Source organism: Pelodiscus sinensis, chromosome 20 (genome assembly GCF_049634645.1).
Source record: "Pelodiscus sinensis isolate JC-2024 chromosome 20, ASM4963464v1, whole genome shotgun sequence".
Classification (NCBI taxonomy): Eukaryota; Metazoa; Chordata; order Testudines; family Trionychidae; genus Pelodiscus; species Pelodiscus sinensis.
The window spans coordinates 15,644,181-15,668,910 of NC_134730.1; the positions used below are offsets into that span (position 1 = coordinate 15,644,181).

The 24,730-nt window shown below is 43.2% G+C and overlaps 1 protein-coding gene across 8 annotated transcripts in view; it reads right to left on the bottom strand.

Annotated features, from left to right (window-relative positions):
* The window catches only part of CA10 (carbonic anhydrase 10), a 417,040-nt gene that overhangs the window by 18,089 nt on the left and 374,221 nt on the right, over positions 1 to 24,730 (bottom strand). For 7 of the 8 annotated variants that reach the window (XM_075903810.1, XM_075903809.1, XM_075903808.1 and 4 more), the window contains 3 exons: positions 9,761 to 9,832; positions 7,301 to 7,396; positions 4,683 to 4,755 (listed from right to left, as the gene is read on the bottom strand). In XM_075903810.1, coding sequence (XP_075759925.1) covers positions 4,683 to 4,755; positions 7,301 to 7,396; positions 9,761 to 9,832 — 241 coding nt within the window. The remainder of the gene's footprint in view (positions 1 to 4,682; positions 4,756 to 7,300; positions 7,397 to 9,760; positions 9,833 to 24,730) is intronic. The other variant, XM_075903812.1, reaches the window with a different exon arrangement.

The following is a 24,730-nucleotide window of genomic DNA, read 5'->3' on the forward strand; positions in this document are numbered from 1 at the left end:
CAAGTGGCCCGTGGGCTGCAGATTGCCCACCACGGGTTTAGATCATCAAAAACCAGACACTGAGGTGAACAGGCACAGAGTTTCTATAACGAATGGAAGTAAAAGTTTAAATACTCCAGCACAGACGAAGCCTGGCCTGGGTGACACTCTGAATTCATGTAATCAGTTAGAAATGAGCTATCTACCAGGTCGTGGGGCCCAGTGAGTGGAAAACTTGGGATTGTTGAGTCTGATGCAAAGCCAGGAGCGGCCTGAGGCCAGATGCAGCAGCTGGCACCCTACGCGGGGCGCTGATTGCGGCGCCTCTGCCTGCACGGCCATCAATGGCCGTGACGTCATCATGGGGCGCTCCAGCATCCCGTGACGTCATCATCGGGTGCCCGGGCCAGCGGCGCCCTAGGCAGACTCCCATTGTCTTTACTGGCCTCTAGATCAGGCCCCATACTGCCTTATTTGCATCTCAGGATCCAGCAAGATACAGTCTGATTCTTTGGGGCTGAACCGTTCATGTGAGAATTATTTGCCCACATTGATGTTTAGGTTAAATTATGTTTAAGTGGTGGTCTATTTTTTCCACTTGAAACTCTGAGCAATGGAACCACTTCCACATCAGGTCCACTGCATCTGTTTTCATCTGGAGCATGTTTATGGCAAGAAAATGAACAGTACCTACAGACCCTCTAAATAGCAACTCATGGGTAATGAAAGAAGAGGTAAAGTTTCGCCTCAGGAGAGGGATGAAGAGTAACGAAGGGTTGGAAGAAAATATTCTAGCTCCTCAAAAAGCAAACATTCAGCTGGGTCTTTATTTGGTCCACACACAACTGAAAATGGGCAAAATCTTGCGGGAAGGAAGCACTGTCTCAGTTTTACAGATGGGGAAACCGAGGCATAGGAATGTGGCCTGGAAAAAAACAACAACCCTATAGCCTGTGGCCCCTTATGAATATTTGCCTTGAACCGTCACCATTTTTCCATATTTTAGTCAAGTTTATTTTCTTGTAAGACTGTAACAAAAATCTTGCATTTTCAATAGTAATCGATCACCACCCTTTAATGTGATGTCTTTTTAAATGTCTAACTTTTATTGAAGGTATAGACTTCATAATGTTAAAAGTTATTCTGGGTGAGGTTTCTCTGCATCCTTTGTCAATATCTTTCTTTAATGATCACCTTCAAACTTTGTTAAACGCTAAGCATCATTCCTATCTGCAACCCACACTCTGTTTATCTTGAGCTGCTTATGCCTCAGGATAATTTCTGAACTCATGAACTTTTCTCTACACAAATTACATTTCATTAGCTTTCACATTAATTTACATAAAGGTCTTGACTCTGACAATTTTCTTAACGGATGGAGAAATTCTCATTCTTTTCTCTGCATTTGTTACACTGATTTTCCTAATCCCCTCCTTCATAGCAAGAACCACACACAACAAAATCTTTAAGAAACTACTTAAGCCACTTACTTCCCTTTATGAAATTAAAAATGCAATACACTAAAACGGTAGGACCTAATCCCAGTGTTGTCAGAGACAAATCCCCTTTGACTTCAATGGGAGCAAGCCTGGGTTTTTGAGTCTGGTTAATTAGGGTGATGTTTTACTCAGAATACAGTGTTCTTTAAAAGCAGCAGTTCCCAACTGCCGGGCTGTGGCCCGGTGCCATGCCACCAACAGCTGCCAGGCCGCATTGGCTCTGGGGGCTAGTGCCTCCCCCAGTGCCTCCCCAGTGTGTCCTGCCCTGCCTCTCAGCCAACCAGGAGGCACTGGAGGAGACACAGAAGAGAGATTCTCTGCACAGTGGGAGGGTCGCATGGAGCCTGGCACGGAAGCCTTAGAACAACCATGGCCCAGGCAGCCGTGCTCAGCTAGCAGCTGGGAGGCAGTGCAGGGCTAGGTGAGTGGGACAGGGCAGACTGAGTCAATGAAAACTGGAATACTTATTTGAGTATTTATTTGAGTGAGGCAGTTAAGTGTTAAGGATTAAATTTGAGGCAGTAAGTCTAAAATTTGATAACTTCTCCCTTTCAGATGGCTTCTCGGCAGCACATGAAGACCAAATTTCTGCACAGAATCACTGGAAGCTTAAGTGCTTGTTTTATCTAACGTTAAGGAAAGTGTGGGCTCCTCTACCGGCAAACTAACGTGGCATATCTCAGTTTTTAAAATCATATTGCTGTTTTAAAAGAAAAGAAAACCATCTTCAGCCTCTCAATTGCCTTACTTTAAACTTTAATATTAAAGTAATTTTTTGTAGAGATATTCAGATAATTCCTAAATTTATTAAAAAAAAACGCAGCCATTTCAACCTGTTCAGATCCAATTCTTCGTACTGAGCCAGTGGCAGAAGAATATTCCAAAGGGGAAAGTTACGTCCATTTTAATCATTAATATTTTCTTGTATTGCACATTCCCCTTTTGACCCAGTTTGTCCTTGGACATATAACACACTAAACATCTCTTACTGCTTCTTTAATCATTGCTTGAACTCTCTCACTTACTGTACCTGACTTTGTACCCCATCTGAACTACTCATTCTGGCCATGTTCCTACAGAAGTAATTGCAACTGGTTATTTTGTTAAGAGTTCACCAAGCTGTAGTAGTGAATCTCTAAAGCGCAAGTTAAAAAATCCCACCTGTTAAAAGCAGGACAGAAATTCTTGTAATATATGGAGTAAAATTATTTTTTTCAGCAATGACACTATAATCCATCACCCAAGGCAACTGCAAAATTACTTTCAATACCTTTTTCACATTCTCAATTTGCACTAAAACCACTTCTAATCAATACTTGTTACTGCAGGAAGTAAACTCATTGTACTGCGGCAGCACATTGTGCACTGTGTGTTATCTATTTATAGTTTGATTTTAATAGCTGTGTGAGTCAATATTAACCATAATTCAAATTTTAAAAGAGGTCCAATAACGTTTGACTATGAAATCTAAAACTACCTACAGTTTGCATTTTCACTTTAATGCCTAAACTCATATCTCATCTCATGACCTAAATTCAATGTGATTGGAACAGATATAGTTCAAGCTCTGTTTTCAGAGAAAAGGAAAGCTAATTGCTGAAAGGTTAAAGAAACATGGTATCTGCACACTACACAGAAATAGCATCCCTCCCATGGATTTGGTAGGGGGATATGGAGAGATGGAAGGGCTTCCTCTGTGGCATGGTCCAAATGTCTGTCTGACCCTGAAGAATATTTTGCTGTCCCAAGAATCCATACTTTGGGATTTGGAAAATCAGCAAGGGGAACACACATCTCTTCCCCACCATTCCATATGGAATCCGCAGAAAAGTTAATGCCTTTATTTCTGTGCTGAGATTTATCCTAACTGTCAGGGTAGTCAAACACTGGAATAAATTGCCCAGGGAGGTTGTGGAAGACCCCCAAGTGGGTCTGGCTCACGAAAGCTCATCACCTAATAAACCATCTTGTTAGTCTTAAAGTGCTACATAGTTCTGTCTTTTGTTTCAATGGATCTTTCAGACAGCCTTGGAATTTCAGGATCAGCCTGAAGCAAATGAGTTTTGCCAGACTTTAAGGTTTAAAATTAATCCTAACCCCCTTTGAGGTAGATGGTGGTAAATTTAATTTTATAGATGGGGAAGCCGAGGCACAGATACCTTAACTAACTTGACCAATGCCAAAGAATGGTAAGAGAACACAAGATTCCTTATTGCCAGTCCCCTAGTTAACAATTGAACTACATACACTTTCAGATTTTAAAAACAAAATGCGTCTAGGATTTCCAAGAGAGATTTCATTTGCTCCATCAAGACATGTATATTTTTCTTGCCTTAAACTTACCTTCATTGGTAGCTGACATTTAAGCTTCAGGTTTCCATTCATTGGTATGGAATTACTGAACACGATCAATTAAATTCATTCCGCATTCAGCAAGGGTACAATACTTACTTTTGTGACTTCTTCATACTATTTCCATTAGATGCAGTAGCCATTCAGTGAAAATACCATATTTGTACACACAATTAATAATAAGAAACCATGGCTGAATATCAAAGAAAACGGGAAACAGCTCCTTGCATGTCAGAAACTGGGAATAGGTGACAGGGGATGGATCACTCGGGGATTATCTGCTCTGTTCATTCCCTCTGGGGGGCACCTGACATTGGCCTCTGTCAGAAGACGGGTCACTGGGCTAGATGGACCTTTGGTCTGACCCTGGCCATTCTTATGTTCTCGAAATACATGATGGTAAATCACAGAATTGGGTAATATTTTGTGAATTAAAATATGTTTTCATTTGATAAAATATGTTCTCATTTCATAAAAATCCACATGTAATGTCCACCATATAAAAACAGAATATGTATATTTGGTGAATTTAGTCTGATTAATTTATTGCTCCTTTAAGCACAACACATGAATTTATACTACAGTCTGATGGCTCGATGGCTCTACTACGTTTGAAGAATCAGCAAAGGGAACACACAACTTTTTCCTACCATCCCACAGGGACTCCTCAGAAAAGTTAATACCTTAACTTCTTCATATTGATCACCAGGTCAGCTGGGAATGATAACTGGCAACAGAAACAAGCCTTGTAGTTTTGTCTATTACTTAATGTGTCTCACACCCTGTGGTTCACAAAATATATGCTTTTACATTTAACTACATGCAGCAGATAATCATGGTGAATAAACTTACTTTTATATGTTATTCTTGTTATGGTGTCTCTGTTTAGCATGCGATTTAGAAACGGATTTGATGATTCAGATACCTAAGGGAGAAAAATGAATAATGTCAAAAACTTTGTTATTACAAGCATCAACTTTCAGGAAATATAACTTGTGTCTGTATCTATGTATGTGTACAAAAAGAGAGAGGAAGAAAACTATGAAAAAAAGCACACGTGATTGTGTGCAGAACTTCTGCATTTATTGTAACTTTTGTGGGGAGAGGAAAAATCAGCTATAGATGAAAATGTCTCTACCAGAAGTGGTCAGAAAGTTTGCTTCTAGGAATAAATTTAATGGAAAAGAGAAGGAAAAGTTAACATGTGGATAAAGATGTGAAATATAGTTTTGATCTCAGCGTCATTGAATTGGATGGATTTATAGGTGATTAGAACTGTACTTGGTATTCTATCATAGAATATGTTGTGTCATATTATGTGACATCTTCTATGGATCCTATTTCAGATTTCATGCACCAGTCTCCTCTCTCTCTCGTGTCTATTGCTAGTCTTTTTTATATTTTATTTAGAATTATACGTTAACAGTGAGATTCCAAGTGCCAGGTTACACAAGCTGCAAGAGAAGTCTGACTGAATTCCATAGTGCAGAGGCCTAATATTCAGAATATGACATGGATTAGCAATTTATTTTTGCTATACAGCCTTGGATATTTTGCTTGGGCCATGCCCTCTAAACTCCTATTTATACGTCACATTTATGTAGCTTGGTTGGTTCTGAACCTGACCTCTTGGTATCTTAATTGATTCGCCCTGCTGTCCTGTCCTCTCCGAATTACATTTCTTAGTAATTGGACGGATGCTGCTGTGATACATTCAGTTTTGGAAATGAATTTATTATGAAGCTTGGAAATATAATATATTGTAATATAACCATTTCGGGTCTGAACCAGAGCCCCACCTCCAAACAGCTCCCAAGCACTGGAAACATTCTTTTCTGGATCCTCACCATTGTGGGGACAGGTAACCTCAGAAATCCTTATCACTGAGTTTCCACAGATTTTTTTCAAGCAGGAGATTTGCCCCAGAATCAGCACATCTCCCAATATTAAGAGGTGGCCAGGGCCAGAACAGATTGAGTGGTATATGGAACAGGATCTGGTCCATTCAATGCTTATATCTGTGAAATTGTTTTAAACATACTGAAATATTTGGCACTAGGTATGTTCAGTGGCCATCAAACACTTTGTATACTTCGAGGCACAATTATTTCAGAGAATGAATTACGCTGCCTCCGACATTCAAAACAAAAAATGGGCAGTCAGTGCACATGGAAGACAAAGACCATGTAGTACCTGCGTGAAGGGAAACAACAAATTTAGTTCTACACTTCACATTACTCATTTCATTAGGTGTGCAATTAAAGTAGTACACAGGAACAAGTTCCGTTTCATATAGAACTGAAAATTGTGGGCAGTGTCCACGAGATGGTTCAGTTCTATTCCTTTTCACAAACTACAGTTAACTCACAGGGTTCACCTCACACACTAGGGATGAAAGAGATAACCAGATGATCTTTCTGACAAATACTTCAAGTATTAGAGCTGTACAAAAGGCAGCAAGGGGATCCAACTTTCCAAAATAATTGGTGAAATACATATTTTAGATATGAGGTTGGTGTGTAAGCCCGATCCTTATTAATTCAGACCAGAGTGCTAAAAGGGATTTTTTAAAAAGAAGATTGCCTATATGATTTCTGGCTAGATTCTTTGAGGTGCAGAGTAAATCAGAGCATTGCTCCCCTCGTAGAAACAGCTAATGTTTTGCAGTAAACACTAAGGCAAAGTGTAGGATTCACAATGGTACAACACATGTATTACCATAAGGAGGCCTTGAATTAAGAAGAAAAGAAGATTCTAAAGTATAATTCAGAATATTTGAATAAACAGTGAGCTCTGAGTATTAGCAATAGATGTGGAGGAATGTGGATGGTATGAAGGCTAATGGATAATAATCATATGTTCTTCCACCTGTGTGAAATGCAAAACTCTAAAAGACATCTAGATTTTTAAGACTCTTTTCATTTTGATGATTTAAGTATAATCTAAGATTTAACCTTAGATTAAATGACATTGGTAGGGAAACTCATTTGTTGATTTATAACCAGCCAGTACTCTTCTAAAATGCAAATGTTCTTTCTCCCTACTCCTTACACCCACGAGAAAAGGATTAATTTTAATTATATGCTCACTTTTGCATCTCTTCACACAGATACCTCAAATCTGCAGTATTAATAACTTCCCTGAGCATTTTAATGTGAAACTATAAACTACTACAACTGCTGCTTATTGTACCAAATATGTTTGTTTCACTGCATCTTACCCATAAAACTTTTCCCTCACCTGATATGTTTCACCATTAGACTGCAGGCTCTGTGGAGCTGGGACAGTCTCTTTCATAATGAATGCACAGTGCTTAGCATAATGGGGTCTCTTGATCTCTGACTGAAGCAAAAGCACCGCTGACACAATACAAATGGCGATGAAAAGGGCTGATTCTAAAACTCTGTTCATGGAAAAATAATCTCAATAATTTAAACACTAGATAATATTTATGAAATTTAAATACTTACTTTCATAAATATAGAAACTACCACCAAGCCATTGGGACTTTTTGCAGCCTCTGTGACATTTGTATACAACTCATGGTTATAGTGGATTAGTTGAACCTAAGAGATATGGGGGAAAAATTACAATTAAACAGTGGAGAATCATACTGTATTTTATCGTCAAATATTTTTTATATATTTTATATATGTACACATAACCCCCATCATGCTAGTAAACTTTGTAACACTGAGATTTTTTCAGAGGTTCATGCAACATGCATGATTTTAATAACTTCAGTGACCATCTGCCTCAAACTGGCAAAGCACCAGGGTGTCGTCTTCTAAATTGCTGTTAAGTGAATTTACCACATATGAGGTGCACTGCAGGGGTTGGTATAATTTCCTCTCTACAACAGCAGTTGCCATAGGCATCAAGTAATATGCACTCTTCAGCACCAGCTCAAAGTCAGAGCTGTCAGGAGTGGAAATACTTGCACAAACATGTCGGACAGGCAGTGTGATTGTGCTGCGTAGCTGCTTCAACCACACACGTCTAAAATTCAAGTGACTAATGTCATTGGCCAAAATTTTCAAAATTGGTTGCCCCGAATTAGGCAATGTCATTGTGAACACTCATCATCCCTTGTTTGTTGCACAATCTGGTTGTACCTTGTCTCAATTTAAAATCGGTATTTTAGATTGTCAGATCCTTAGAGCAGAGAATTGTCTCTCTTCCTATATGTCTGTATGATGCACTGCACAAAGGGCTGAAATCTGATTGAGGCCTTTGGATATTACTGCAATATAATAGCCTGATTTTTCAAGGGCGATGAAAACTCTTTATTCCCAATGTAGTTAGCAGGAACTGTGGGTATTCAACATCTCTGTCAATCAGGCAGCTTAGTGAGATGTCTAGCTCTGACCCAAGACTGAAAAATTAGGACCAGTGTTTCAGCATTTTTAAAAGTGGAGCAGCCTGGTATTTGGAACTTAAACCCCAGCCCCTCAGAGGTCAGCATGACTTAAAACTGAATGAGAGAGAAAAATCCACTGGCAATAACAAACAAACAAACAAAAAAGGAAAATATGTTCATGGCATAAAAAATCATTTTTACATCAATGACTGAACTTACTGTGATTCATTGTGTGCTAACTGGTGTGATATATTATGCCAGACACAGAGCATCATGTATGCTATGCAATACTGATAAGACTTTTTTTAAATAGTCACATCTCATTAAGGTCTAAATCTCGGTCCTTTTTGCAAACCCATAAAAAATGGGATTTATGAAGAGGGAGCTCACCGGGGATTGGGTGAAATGATCTTCTCCCAACATCAGGGCATGAAGCATTCTCCAAAGGCACTTCTATAGCTCAGATTTCATAGTGGCCACTGCTGACTTAAAATAGGGACGTTGGGTAGTGGATTCATATAGCTATAGGCCACATGGGCAGACAGAAAAGGACTGAGCTAGTGAATTATACTTCAGTATCTTAATTGAGAATATTGGAATACTTGGACCTAAGATCAGTACAGAAAATGCACAATAGTCCTTAAACTTGGGAATTCACATTTAAACACTGATTTTAAAAGTAAAAACCACTATGTTACATTGTGCATTCTGTTACACTAGTGAAAATCTGGAGTGACTCCTCTGGTGTCAAAGGAGTTACTCTAGGTCCACATCAGCTGGAATGAGATCACAAACTGACTTTGGCATACTTATATCAAATAATGTGGGCAGAATTAAAGTTGGAATTTTGAACTGAAAAGAAACTTTGAGAAGTTTTGTTTCACTCATAGTTCTTGAACTCACAACATTTATGTTCCACTTAGCTCACAATATTAGATCCATAGGCGATCAAAGAATTTCTTTTACGTGCCACATGGCTAATGTCTTCTACAGTTGGCAAAGAAGCTGCACCATAGATGGCTTCCCTCCCCATGAAATGCTCCTATTCATGGGCTTTGTCTACACTATGAGTTTTTGCCAGAAGAGGCAATGCAAATGAAGCACTGATTAGCATATCGTCACACTTCATTTGCATAATCTCCTCCGATGCCTTTTGCGCAAAAACAGGTAGCGTGGACGTGTCTGTTTTGCGCAAACCCCTCTTTTTCTGGCAAATACTCGTAGTGTAGACAAAGCCATAGAAAAAAATCTTGTTAAAATGTGATTTAATAATCACAATGGACTCTGTCCCTATGACAGGTGGAATGCTTAGTGCCCCAGTCGTGCAAGAATACAGTAGCAAAGATTGGTGTAACAAGACCCACCTGACTTTTTATGATGTATTTATTAAAAATAATGTTAAGACCTTATTTTATCACCAAAATACGTGCGCCCATCAATATGCATGCCAGCAGCAATCAAAGTTATGGCATACATTTATAAATCAAGCATAACCTACACAATTACTGTCTCGTTAATCATAACGTGAGAAATTAATGATGCCTTATAAACTCTGGGAGAATTCACATACCATTTTTTCTTTTGTTGCCTTAATATGCCAGGTATATTTTGCAATCATGTGAAAATGTCTGATCTTGCTGTCCTAATTGACAAAGAAAAACACCCAAGCTGCACATCCATGTTCAATAAATATATCATGGTGCTCAGTCATAAGGATATTGAATGAGCTTGTACATTTCTAAAGGGCACACGAAAAATTTTGCTTTAGTACATTGAGAGGACCTGGACCCTTAGCATAGAGCATTGCCATGTACAACTCTCATTCAACTACCCAAAACAAAAGAAAAAAAATCTGACTGTGAGGGTCAAAATGGTTGACAATGTGTTTGTTTTTGACTATTTTTTTCCTCTGCTGGATTGTGAACTATCAGTTGACCTTTTTACAATGGTCACGGTAGAAAATTTTAAGCAAGACAAAACCAAACAACCTGAAAAGAGGAAGGAAAGAATGTCAATGTAGACAATGAAGTCATCTTCTGAACTCCGACAGCCAGCAGAGTTGGAGGAAGCATTAACCATCCTTTTGTGGCATGTCTTCTAAAGGTCTTGTAAAAAATTAATGAGGGTTTTCACTAAACAGCAACCAGAGGTTCCAGGCTCATTAGTCATCAGCTTGTGATGTTATTGAATTTTTATAACATTTTAGCCACAGGGACTCTGCCCTTGTTAACATTTTTAAACTCTGCAGCATATATTCTGATATTATTTACCAGTATTCACTCTAGGAGTCAAAGCAAATTCGTGATGACATAGATCATGAAATCTGCATTAAGTGGGATTTTCTTGTATAGTAAGTCCCTTAGTTACTCAGGTCAGTTTTGTTGATTTAATGAACCAAATTGTAAGTACAAGATTGAATAAACTAAAGATAAGAGAACAAATTCATCTTCCTTTTGTAAATGCAATCCCTGTGGAGGACAACTTGCAGAAACCATGAGAAAACACTCAGTTCCCATTTCAAAAATAGAATGTGTGGGCTCAGGACTAACAGATCAAGTGAAGGAAAATCATAAAATGCTCAAATGGGATTCTACAATCTGTGTCAAATACCTGGGCTCAAATTACAGGTGATCAGTGGACCTGATGGGAAACTGATTACTAGTTAAATTGTCCATGGTTATATAATGAATCTCTCGTTCCTGTAATACACTCTGATCCAGAGGAAAATTGATACTTAGGGTGACCAGATAGCAAGTGTGAAAATTTGGGACACTTTTGTTTTTTGGGGGTCGGGTAGGGTGTATAAATTGCCTATACAGTAAACTTCCGATAATCTGGCACCTTTAGGACCCAGGGGGTGCCGGATTATCAGATTTGCAGACTATCGGAAGGGGGGGCTATGAGGGGTCTCGGGTGGGAGGGGATGGCACCCCACACCCCCCATAACCCTCCCTTCCGATAGTCCGGCTCTGCCCCAAGCGTCCCTGATTCAGCCGCTGCTGGTCAGTTTCAGCAGCGGCTGAATCGGGGACGCCTGCAGCAGAGCAGCTGGAATGCTGCCGGGTTGGTCTGGTAGCACCGACCCTTGGCGCTGCAAGACCAGCCCGGCAGCACCCCAGCTGTTCTTGGGGATGCCTGGGGCAGAGCAGCTGGGGTGCTGCCGGGTTTGTCCCGCAGCGCCACTCCTCGGCGCTACTGGACCAACCCGGCAGCACTCCAGCTGCTCTGCCCCAGGCGTCCCCAAGTCAGCCGCTGCTGATACTGATCAGCGGCTGACTCCAGGAAGCCGGAGGCAGAGTTGCTCTGCCCCGGGCTTCCTGGAGTCAGCCGCTGGTCAGTTTCAATAGCGGCTGAATCCAGATGCCTGGGACAGAGCAGCTGGGGCGCTGCCATTTTGGTCTGGTAGCGCCAACCCTTGGCGTTGCGAGACCAACCCGGCAGCACCCCAGCTGCTCTGTCCCAGGTGTACTCAAGTCAGCCGCTGCTGAAACTGATCAGGGGCTGATTCCAGGAAGCCGGGACAGAGCAGCTCTGCCTCGGGCTTCCCGGAGTCAGCCGCTGGTCAGTTTCAGCAGCAGCTGAATCGGGGACAGCTGGGGTGGTGCCGGGTTGGGTCCCGCAGCCCCGAGGGGCAGCGCTATGGGACCTACCCAGCAGCCCCCAGATGCTCTGCCCCCGGCTTCCCCGATTCAGTCGCTGGTCAGTTTTAGCAGTGGCTGAATCAGGGAAGCTGGGGGCAGAGCAGCTCCAATGGTCCGGCTGCCCGTAGCACTTCCGGGTTCCTGATGGTGCCGGACCATCAGATGCCGGACCATCGGAGTTTTACTGTATAAGGCAAAACCCCTAGCAATGTTCCCTTTAATCTTCTCTATCCATGTGCAGAATTTTTCCATTCTTGTTAGGAATAATTTTATGTGCACCAAGTCATGTGCGAAAGTGCAACACCAGTAGAAAGAAAAAACCTAGCTGTGGGTTCACTGCTAATCAGCTAGGGGACATTTTAATCTCTCCTGAGCCCAAACTCTTGGTTTATGGCTGCTAGTAGTGGAACATCTGATCACCTTGTTTGTTTGAAACCCCCACACCTGTACCAGTGTTTGTTCCCAGCTCAACGTTCCTCTAGCCCTGCACACATATACATGCAGACCATCCCTCCTCTCTGATGGCTCAAACTGTTTCAGGGGTAGTTCCAAATAGTATATTAAAAAAAAGCAAAAGTTTCAACATGAGTTACAGCTGAACTTTCAATCTTGCTAACTATCACATTGTGGAAAGAACTTCTGTTACTGTAGAGTGCTGGCTGAAAAATAGGAAACTCTGTGAAAATCCTTGCCCCAAAACGTGTCCTTTTCCCCACGGGAAAAACACAGAGATTCAATTTTTTCCTGACCAGCTATGCTAAGTAGGACTCTTGATTAATCCAGCTCTCCCATTGGGAAAACAATGGACCGGGGGGGGGGGGGGGGGGGGAGACCATGATGGGAAAGAATTAGGCTTTAGTATCATTATGGTACCATGATTAATCACTCCACCAAAAAGAAAAAAAGTAAGTTGGGTGAGGTGATATCTATTATTGGACCAGCTTTTGTGGGTGAGAGAGAAAAGCTTTTGAGCTCCACTTTTCTGTGGAGATTGAAAACTTGTCACTGTTATGAATTTATGCTGGACCAACAGAAGATAACTCACTCATCTTGTCTCTTTCATTTCCTGGGACCAACTGTGGCTGCTGCGGCAACACTGCAACCAATACATTGAAACAGTTAAAAAATTAGTTTGTATCAACTTTCCCCATTCTCTAAACTTATATTCTATAAACAAGTAATTCGCATAGCAACAAATCCTCCTAACTACCTGTTAATCAAAAAGTCCCTTTGGATGAGTCTGACCAACACACAGCACTGTATATAATAACAATTAAAACCTTCTAAAACATTCGTTTCATTCCCTTTGTTCATAACATATTAATTAACAAGAATCAATTAAAGATTAGTAATTGCTGAATAGTAATATTGGTAATGTACATCAAATGCAATATTCAAGCAAGCAATTTCCTACATCAAAATCAAACTGATAAGCAATTTAGTTAAAATGGGATGCTAAATAGCCCTGACTCTGCTTGCATTCTTTGCGGCGGCAAAACTCCCATGGGAATGGTCGAGTAGATACATCGATCTTAATTCTCATGGTATTAATTGACTATATCAGACATTTTAATAACCAGACTGGTTTAATTTTTAAGGCAACTAAATTTAAACTCCATTTATAATGACAAACCAACTACTCTAAATCAACTGAGCAGATGGGGGATTGCAGCTGCTTCAAATTAACTCCAGCACAAGAAGTTCATTGTATTACAAATGGTTTTGTAAAAAGCAGCTTTATGCTGAAGATACATCCTCATGTGCTGGTCTCCAATAATGGGATATTCAACTAAAGGCTACTAACTAGTTGAGGAATTAGCTTTTGAAAACGATTCCCGAAATATACAGATATATACAAATTGAATAAAGAAGGGGGGGGGGAGGTACGGCAACAGAGGTGTGTGTGTGTGTGTGTGTGTGTGTGTGTGTGTGTGTGTGTGTGTGTGTGTGTGTGTGTGTGTGTGTGTGTGTGTGTGTGTGTGTGTGTGTGTGTGTGTGTGAGAGAGAGAGAGAGAGAGAGAGAGAGAGAGAGAGAGAGAGAGAGAGAGAGAGAGAGAGAGAGAGAGAGAGTATTAATTCTGCAGGTTTTGCCTTAAAGACCTCTACAGAATTTAATAAGGAATGTTAAACTTTCTACAGAATTTTTGAAGGAGCAAAATGCTTGTTAAATGGTGGTTTCCCTCCGATTCAGGGAGACTCAAGTGATGTGCAGCTTCTATTTTCAAGCATCTTCCAGCTTTATCCACTAAGAAAACAACGGCTGCTGCTCTTTGTTCTATTGCTGCTAGTTGATTTGGAAATACCGTAGCCAGCTCCTGTCAATTATCCAATCCGAGGAGGAAGTTCTGAAACAGAGATGTTGTCTAGACTGGGATTTGTACTAATCTCATCCACCAACGTAGCTGTACCAGTGTAAACTTCTAGTATAAAATGCTACAAAGCACAGATTGTACCAGAGCATTTTGCCTTTTTTTTTCAAGTAGGGCAAGATCAATCAGAGCAATTTGCAGTTTACACTCTCAATAGCAGAAATTTGTTCGCATACACATTGCCCTGGTCTATACTAGGGAATTATTTCAAAACAACCCCCCCTTATTTCAAAATAACAACTCCTCCTGCTTTCCATGAAGAATAACGTTAATGTTGAAATTATTATTTCAAAATAGAGATAGTGTGGCCACTCCATTGCTGCTATTTCGAAATAACTATTCCTCAGAGTCATTCAAAGTAATTACTCCCCAGTACTTACTGGGGCTCTAAATTGAGGTAGCGCTTCCACATTAAGGGAGCCTGCATCGGATTAATTTCAAGGCTTCCCTGTAATGTGAACATGCTATTTCAAAATAGTTATTTTGGGAGTTATTATTTTGAAATAATTTCCTAGTGTCAGACATGCCCTTGGAGGGCTACAAATAGCTGGAACCAAGCCAAATTCCCAGGGTTGTAGTGGGCTTTAAGATAACTTCTTGTATGTGCTTTCTGTATTGTTCAGTTTGCATGGCTCTACCATCTAGTGTTGTCCTCTGGATCTAAGTGTGCCTCCCCTGCATTTTTGAAAAGTATTGTCTTGGTGCATGAACAGACTTTCATAGGAGCAAAAAAATACACAGTTGAAATGAGAATCTCAAAAGGATTCAGCTTAAGAGTTTATAGAGAGACTTCCCTACTAGACTCCATCATATACAAAGGCTTGAATATTGATAATCTCATACACATATTACTGTTGCCTTCCTAATGCGGGAGCCAGATTCATCCCTGGGGCAGCCTGTGTTGGCAGTCCTGCTGCTCCCAGGGTGGGCGGAGTGAGAGGGGGGTGGGACTCCAACTTACAGTCCTGCCCTCCCCAGGCCAATGCCCTAAATCTTGGGGAGAGTTCTTCTGTCAGGATGAAGTTTTCTGTTTCAGGAGAGATCCTTTTACCCATTGGTCCAAAAGAGTCCAGATTTTTTTTAACCTTCAAGGCACATTACAGGGCCTATCAATACTCTTGGATTCTTCCAAGAATAACGAGGCGAGAGGTATTTAAGGTGACTCTATAGCTGAGGTAGCTCTCTGCCTTATAGACTTATAGCTTTGTAGGTTGTCCTGTAGATGTTTTAACAACCCGTTTGTATTCTGTTATTTATCCTTACATTGTATGTTCAATATTTGTCCTGTGGAATTGGACATATGATGAATACGTTTAAGTAATAATTATAAAATTGGGGATTTACCGGGGTGTGGCACTAGGAGCCAGATGTGAGAGATTTAGGAGATGGATGAGGACCAGTGCTTCCGTCCACTCAGAAATTGAGTGCAGCTACCAGAAAACAAAGGTACTACCTCTACCCAGAGCTCCCTACATCCCAGCATTGAAGAGGGTGTAGAAGTGCTCAGACCAGCGGTTCAGGATAGAGTCCTTTTCGGTGAGCAGTTCTTTCCCGTCTGCACTCCACAAGGGGCTCAGGATTTGGTACGAGGGGCCATATACCGCTTTTAGAGCTTCGTAGAATCCCCTGTAGTCGCCAGTATCAGCGCAAAGCTGAGTTCTTACTGCGAGATTGGTCCACCACTCGTTCTGAATCTCTCGAAGCTTGCGCTGGAAAGTGCTGCATTCCAGGCGGAAGGCTGCTTTTTTGCGCAGGCAGGATGGTTGGGCCAGGTGGGCCTGGTGTGCTGACCTCTTGTTTGACAGTAGCTATTGGACTTCTAAGTTGTTCTCATCGAACCAATCCCTGTTCTTCTTCGTGGAGAATCCTAGGATATCTTCAGATGTTTGCAGAACAACGGTTTTGATACGATCCCACAGCACTTTTGGAGCCGGAGGCGAGTCTGCTAGGCAGCTCGGTTCCTCTAGCCTGGATCGTAGGCTCTCCTGGAAAGCTGCCTTGACTGCGGCAGACTTAAGGCTGCAGACTTTGAGCTTCTTCCTCGGGGCGCCACCTTTCCTTGGTGCGGGCTCAAAGTGGAAGCTGAGTTTGCAGCGGACAAGGCGGTGGTCTGTGTGACACTCGGCGCTGGGCATTACCCTGGTGTGAAAGACATCTTTTAGATCACGCTGGCGCACTAGGATGTAGTCTATGAGATGCCAGTGTTTTGACCGAGGGTGCATCCAGGTTGTCTTCAGACTGTCTTTCTGCTGGAAGATAGTGTTGGTAATGGAAAGCTGCTGTTCCACGCAGAGTTCAAGTAACAAGCGTCCATTATCGTTGCAGCTGCCCACACCATGCCTTCCAAGTACGTCTTTCCAGGTTTCCGAGTCTCTGCCCACTCTGGCGTCGAAGTCGCCCAGGATGACAATCTTGTCATCAGCTGGAACATCCTGCAGAAGGCTGCGTAGGTCGGAATAAAACTTGTCTTTGTCAGCAGGGTCTGCCTGGAGAGTTGGAGCATACACACTAAACAGTGTGGCATGTTGCTGGTCACGAAGTGGTAGACGCATTGAGATGATGTGGTCAGAGTGGCTGGTTGGCAGGCTTGCAAGCTTGATAGCGATGGAGTCCCTGATCATGAAGCCGACACCTGAAAGGCGTCTCTCTGTCGCTGGTTTGCCTGACCAGTAGAGGGTGTAACCTGCGCCATGCTCTCTTAGACTGCCTTCCTCTGAAAAGCGGATTTCGCTGAGTGCGGCGATGTCAACATCCAGCCTAGTGAGTTCGTGTGCAATTAAAGCAGATCGTCGCTCAGGTCGAGTGCTGTCGGCTGAGTCTAACATGGTTCTGATGTTCCAGCATGTGAGTTTAAGTCCTTTCCCACCTTTTAAGGCGAGTGGGATGCGCCGTTGATTCTTTTATATAGTTCGACCGCATATGGAGATGCCCGTTGACCGCGGTAAGCCAACTGGGGGAGAAGGAGACGAGCTTTGTTTAGGCCACCTTTTCTAGGCCCCTCTCCGTGTGGAGCAAGCAGTGCTGTCCCTAAAAAAGGCAGCTTGGTCACTCAGGGTGCTGCGAGTGATGATGTCGTCTCCAGGTCATCATCAGACGACCACTAGCACCTGAGCCACCTGCATGCAGGATTGAGACTGCGGCTGCCAGTGTCATCTTACACCTGCCGAGTTCGCCCCTTTCCCATCGCTACAGGACTTAGTGAGACCGGGGGGAGTAGACGTGAGTATTTCCTTCTTGCCTGCGCAAAGGAGCTTTCAAGTGGAGTGCAGTGTGCGCAGAACTGGCTCCACCCTTTAAACCCGGGGTTCAGTTGCCATGGCCTAGCAAGCTGGGATGGTGACAGCGAGGTCCTCGGGCCGTAGGTTTTACATCAGAGTTCCTTCTCCTAGGCAGACGGCCTTCCAGGGCTGAAGAGATCCACCTTCCCTGCTATTCCAAACCATAGCTGGTAGGCCACAGCAGCAATCCACAATAATGAAGTGGCGCGCCTTGGTCCCGAACACTTGGCCGTTGGGTCCTAACGAGACCCTTCCGCCCTGGCCGGTGGCTCTGTCGTGGGAGTTCATTCGCCCAGTGATGCAGTGTAAACATCACCCCCTCACATTGTTCAATGCTAGCCGCTCAGTCCAAGAACCAGTGATTGACCGCATTCCACAACAACCAGTGAAAACTGAACTGGATGTGGCACCAACATTACAAGAGACTGAGGAAGCCATTGAACAGCTGAAGAGTGGTAAAGCTGCAGGAGTTGATGGCATCCCTCCTGAGGTATGGAAGAACGGAGGCCCAGCACTGTACACCAAACTCCATGATTTCTTCGTCTGCTGCTGGGAGCAGGATAAACTCCCTCATGACCTCAAGGACGCAGTCATCATCACCCTGTACAAGAACAAAGGGGAGAAGTCAGACTGTTCCAATTATCGCGGCATAACACTTCTGTCCGTCGCCGGCAAAATCCTCGCAAGAGTACTGCTGAATAGACTGGTACCCGAGATAGCAGAAGATCACCTCCCAGAGACACCGTGTGGCTTCAGAGCCAACTGGGGAACCACAGACATGGTGTTTGTCCTGAGGCAGATTCAGGAGAAGTGCTGGGAGCAAAACAAAGCGTTGTACGTCACCTTTGTGGACCTGACAAAAGCGTTTGACACCGTGAGCAGGAAGGGACTTTGGAAAATCCTGGAAAAACTAGGCTGCCCACCGAAGTTCCTCACCATGATCATCCAGCTTCATGAAGACCAGCTTCGACAAGTCAGACATAGCAGCGACCTCTCGCAGCCTTTCCCTATTGCAAACGGCGTGAAACAGGGCTTTGTTCTTGCTCCCACACTGTTCACCATTTTGTTCAGCATGATGCTCCAGCAGGTCACAGAGGACCTGGACGACGCTGATGGCGTATACATCCGTTTTCGTCTCGACGGGAGCGTGTTCAACCTGAGGCGTTTGCAGGCCCACACAAAGACCATGGAGAAACTGATCAGGGAGCTGCTGTTTGCTGATGATGCCGCCCTCCTTGCTCACACAGAGGCAGCTATGCAGCGAATTACGTCTTGTTTCGCAAAAACTGCTCAGATCTTCGGTCTTGAAGTCAGCCTGAAGAAGACTGAAGTTCTTCATCAGCCCACACCCCACGAGGAGCACTATCCACCAAGCATCTTCATTGAACAAACAGAACTGAAAGTTGTCCACCAGTTCAGCTACTTGGGGTGCGTGATCTCGTCTGATGCCAAGATCGACAAAGAAGTCGATAACAGGCTAGCCAAGGCAAACAATGCATTCGGCAGACTATACAAACGTGTCTGGAACAACAGCAACCTCAAAAGAGACACGAAGGTCAGCGTCTACAAAGCTGTTGTGCTGACCACTCTCTTGTATGGCGCTGAGTCCTGGGTCACGTACCGTCGTCACCTAAGTCTCCTCGAGCGTTTCCATCAGCGCTGCCTCTGCACAATTCTAAATATTCCTTGGAGTGACTTCGTCACCAACACTGAAGTCCTTGAGTTAGCGGAGGTCACCAGCATCGAGGCCATGGTCCTCAAGATACAGCTTCGCTGGGCAGGGCACATCGCCAGGATGGAGAACCACCGCCTACCCAAGATCGTGCTGTATGGGGAACTGTCCTCTGGCTACCGTGACATAGAGGCACCACAAAAGTGGTACAAAGACTCCCTGAAGAAGACCCTCACTGCTTGTTGTATCGATCACTGTCAGTGGACAACACAAGCAGCTGATCGCAACTCCTGGAGGCACACAGTCCACCAGGCCACCTCCTTCTTCGAAGATACCCGCAGGGCCTGTATGGAGGACAAAAGGAGAAGGAAGAAGAACCGTGACCCCTCAGCACCTATCCCGGATCAGACCTATATTTGCAGCCGTTGTGGCAGGACCTGCCTGTCTCGCATAGGCCTCGTCAGCCACCAGCGTGCCTGCAGAAGATGTGGATTTCCTTCCTAGATCTTCGTTCGCGAAGCCAAGCCATGATAAAATTGGGGAGAGGAGTAAATCAATGGGTGTTTTGTTATTCTCACAGAATAACTTGATATATTTTCACTGTGCTAACATTTTAATTATTGAGAAATTCTTCAACGTTAGGCATGGAGATCTTTTCTTTCTACTCTGCTATATATTTGAGAGTTTGTCTGTGAGTCTCTCTCTCTTTCCGGAAAAGGGATGCTAATGAGACACTTCGGAATTGCAAATCCGCGGGGGATTTAAATATCCCCCGCGGCATTTGCATTTACATGGCTGCCGCTTTTTTCCGGCTCGGGGTTTTTGCCAGAGAAAAGCGCCAGTGTAGACGCGATTTTCTGGAAAATAAGCCCCTTTCCGGAAGATCCCTTATTCCTACTTGAAAGTAGGAATCCCTTGAAAGTAGGAATAAGGGATCTTCCGGAAAAGGGCTTATTTTCCGGAAAATCGCGTCTACACTGGCGCTTTTCTCCGGCAAAAACCCCGAGCCGGAAAAAAGCGGTAGCCATGTAAATGCTGCGGGGGATATTTAAATCCCCCGCGGATTTGCAATTCCAAAGTGTCTCATTAGCATCCCTTTTCCGGAAAGGGATGCCAATGTAGACACAGCCTCTGTGTGTTTAAGAACTCCTCCTAAACAGTAAGAGCAAGGACCATCACATTTGCTATGCAGCTTCCTCTTATCATAATGTAAAGCAATATAAGGGTTTGGTTGTGCTGGAAAAATGGGACTGCTTCTCAGAACACCATACAGAAAAGAGACAGAATCACCAGGTAGGTGAAAGGGGCTGGAAGGGGATGAACCTCCCCCTTCTGGGATTGCTCCAGTCTCAAGCCTCAAATCCCCCAGGCACCCTTTAGGGAGGGAGGGTGGGGCTGAAGCTCCTCCTCCGCCCCCGATTTATATGGGAACATTGCTAGCTGTTGCCCTTTGTCAGGGAGTAGGGTGGGAGAAGTGCAGTTTCCTCACTCTTGTTTGGGAGTAACAGGGGGCAGACAAACTGTGCACCTGTCCCAGCTGGGAGACATGCACTGTTCCCCTGCCTGTGCCCGCTGAAGCTGTAGCAGCCATGGAGAGGCGCTTCTCACCTGGCCTCATGCTGCTGCTCTCTAGAGCAGCCTGCATACTGAACCCCTCATCCCCAGACAATTTTATTTTATTCTCAAAAAAACAAAAATTAATCGAATTACCTGAACAACACAGAGTAAATTTTCTAGCTATCACTTTGAAAGCGTCCCATGTGTAGCAGGCCTATACAGAAAAGTCTCAGTAAAGAAGTATATCATTGGTATAGAATTCTATAGGATGACTTTAAAAATATAATTCACTCTTAAACACTATAAATATTCAGAATAGCTGCTAGAGAAACTTGTGAAATATACATTGTACTCTGTAAATTTAATCCCTACTATGTTCAGAAGGACTTTTTCTGTAAAGGGGGGGTGTTTAGACTCTACAGAGTTAGGCTTGATCCTTAGACAAATCTCATCTTTCAACTGATGGTTTTCTTCTTTTTTTAAACAGTCAATACAGTGAGGAAAATCCCCTTCAGTTTTGCTTTTGGTTTCAGGGCTCTTAAACAATACAAAATCTTGTTATATGTTACTGATTTCCTTTGGGAAGATTCTCCCACTAAAATTAATTTGCCATAAAACAATAGATAGTTGTTTTCCTTGAGCAACAGAAGTTCAGTTTTTAAGGCAGAGGAAGGGAATTAAGATTAATCTCTTTCATTTTAGTCAATGAAAATCCAAAATGTGTCCTTGTTCCATCACTCCCAAGACTGTGCATTGGACCAGAAGCGCACACAAAACTTTTTAAACATCTGAGGTTGGTAACATTGGGAATATCAGTATGAGCTGACTACAACAGATTAGGAGTAGTTTACTATAAGTATCCAAGGCACTGAATTGTTTACAGGCACTGCGGAGTCTGGTAAGGCTTCCACGATGCAGAATAATATATTGTTGATATTACAGACCAATTTCTGGCTAATGTGTGGGAAAGGCTCTAATTCTTTCCCCTAAGAATCAGGTAAGCATGTATATATATGTGTGCGCGCACAGTGGGGCTGACAGCGATAGCAGGATCTTTTTTGGGGGGGAGGAGGAAGGGGAGCAAGATGGAAGAGGGGAACAGTTCTGCGCCCTGGAAGAGGAGGGGCCTTAGGTTCCTCCTTCCAGCCCTTCAGTGCCATCCAGGGATCCGGCTGCAATTTAAAGGGTCCGGGACTACTGGCTGCCGCAGAAGCCCCAAGGCCTTTTGAATCACTGAGCTCTGGGCCAGCAGCCCGCTTTGCCCCCCTCTCCATGTCAGCAGACCTGTGTGTGTATATCTTTAAAACACTTATTTATTATGCACCTATATTTTGCCTGAGATAAGCTTGAAATATTTATTACATTGCTCATATGTTCACATGTCAGATGCAGTTCTTTCTGGGTGCCAAGAGATGTTCTGCTTGGGGATGTCTAGACTGCATCCCTCTGTCGGCAGAGGGATGCAGATTAGGCAGGTCGACATTGCAAATGAGGCAGGGGTTTAAATATCCCATGCCTAATTTGCATAAAAATGGCCACCACGTTTTGTGACTCAGCATTTTGTCGGCAAAAAGTGGCAGTCTAGAGGGGGATCTGTTGAGAAAGAAAGCCTTTTTCGACAGATCCTGTAAACCTCCTTGCAGGAGGCATAAAGGATCTGTCGAAAAAGGCTTTCTTTCTCAACAGATCCCCCTCTAGACTGCCGCTTTTTGCTGACAAAGTGCTGAGCTGCAAAACGTGCTGGCCATTTTAATGCAAATTAGCCATGGGATATTTAAACCCCTGCCTCATTTGCAATGTCGACCTGCCTAATCTGCATCCCTCTGCCGATAGAGGGATGCAGTCTAGACATACCCCTTGGCTGCGTCTAGACTGGCAAGTTTTTCCGCAAAAGCAGGTGCTGACCTGCCTAATCTGCATCCCTCTGCCGATAGAGGGATGCAGTCTAGACATACCCCTTGGCTGCGTCTAGACTGGCAAGTTTTTCCGCAAAAGCAGGTGCTGACCTGCCTAATCTGCATCCCTCTGCCGATAGAGGGATGCAGTCTAGACATACCCCTTGGCTGCGTCTAGACTGGCAAGTTTTTCCGCAAAAGCAGGTGCTGACCTGCCTAATCTGCATCCCTCTGCCGATAGAGGGATGCAGTCTAGACATACCCCTTGGCTGCGTCTAGACTGGCAAGTTTTTCCGCAAGCGGAAAAACTTGCCAGCTGGCTACGCTGGCCGCTTGAATTTGCGCAAGAACACTGACGATCTAATGGAAGATTGTCAGTGTTCTTGCACAAATAATATGCTGCTCCCGTTCGGGAAAAAGCCCACTTCCGCAAATGTATTTGCGCAAGAGGGCCAGTGTAGACAGCTAAAAACTGTTTTGTGCAAAAAAGCTCCGATGGCGAAAATGGCAATCGAGGCTTTTTTGTGCAAAACCGCATCTAGATTGGCACGGACACTTTTCCACAAAAAGTGCTTTTGCGCAAAAGCATCCGTGCCAATCTAGACGCTCTTTTCCACAAATGCTTTTAACGGAAAAACTTTTCCGTTAAAAGCATTTGTGGAAAATCATGCCAGTCTAGACGCAGCCCTTGAGTTTTCTTTTGATCCTATACCACAGTATGGATATCCGCATATCTCGTCACTTGGAATGCTTCCGTTGTGCCATCTGACCAAAATCACATGGCCAAGTAAGAAGAGACTGTTTGCTGTGCTAGCCTTCCGTGGCATCACAGATTTTATGGCTTCTATTCAGCAATCTTTTAAAAAAAAATACCTGTGAAATATGGTGGTTTAATCTACTGTGCATCTGTAATCCCGTGACAAACATTACAGCACTGCAAGGGGACAATAGAAGGTTCTTTAACACTGAGATATGGAGAAGTATTAGACTGATAGAATTTAAAATCCCATAGTCCATTACACAGAATGTTCTCCTTACTGCTGTGGGGAGTAATGGAAATAACCTTTGTTCTACTTGCAAGTGTTATAATTGAGTATATAACCATCTTGATTTGTAAATGACAAGGAACCCAAGGGAAGGGAATGACAGCAGGGAACAGCTAATCTGTAACTGTAACATTTTTTATTATACTATGCTGCCCAATAAACTGATGTCACACCTGATTTACAGAGTACACAGCACATTTCCAACCCAGCAGGAAGGGGGAAGCAAATTAAATTGCTCCGATAGATAAGTTAAGTGTTTTGATGCAAAATCTTTGCAGCAAGTAACTAAGATCTTGTTAAGGGGGGAAAAGATATATTTTGAATATACAAGGTTTATTAATAGTTAGAAGAACAGATTTAAATTTGAATTAATTGGCATTCATTAAATAATAGAAGTGTAATGAGTTAAAACCGAGATATAAAGTATTTGATGGTCATATCTTAAAATACAGATGTTGCTACAGTTCTTTTAAAACACAGCTTTGGAAAAGGGGAGGTATCAGAATTGTTTTGTCGCGTTCATTCTCTGGATCTGAAATCAGTTTATTGTTCTCGCTTTGTGAGAGAAATTCTGAAATTTTTCTGATGTCCATACACCTCACCCTCTACTTGTTTCAACAAGTTGTTTTTGGATATGGTCTAAATAAGTTAAAGAAACTGTGTCTTCCAATACATTATGGCAACTGGCCATTGAGTGTCAGGTATCGCTTGCTTGCTGCTCCTTCTTGCCAATATGACCCGTCATTTCAGAACCTGACAGTGATACGATGCAAAGTGCCATCTGGCTGATACTATGGCATAAGGACTAATTCTCCAAGGTTCAAGAGGTCCTAAACACTCAATGGCTTGAATGGGATGTGAAGATGATGTGTTATGTAGTCTTCCCTTAATCTTTGTATTCATGCCCGTCAGTGTGAAAGAAGCTATTTGCATATATATGCAACCACACTTAAGATGCGGCCGTCGGCACTCGGCAAGTGCTGTGAGCATCATTGTGGCCCCCGGAGCTTCCAAAGTTGAGTAGCCCTGCTCTGAGCTTTTTTGATGCCTATAGGGATGGCCATAGGTGTATAAAATATACA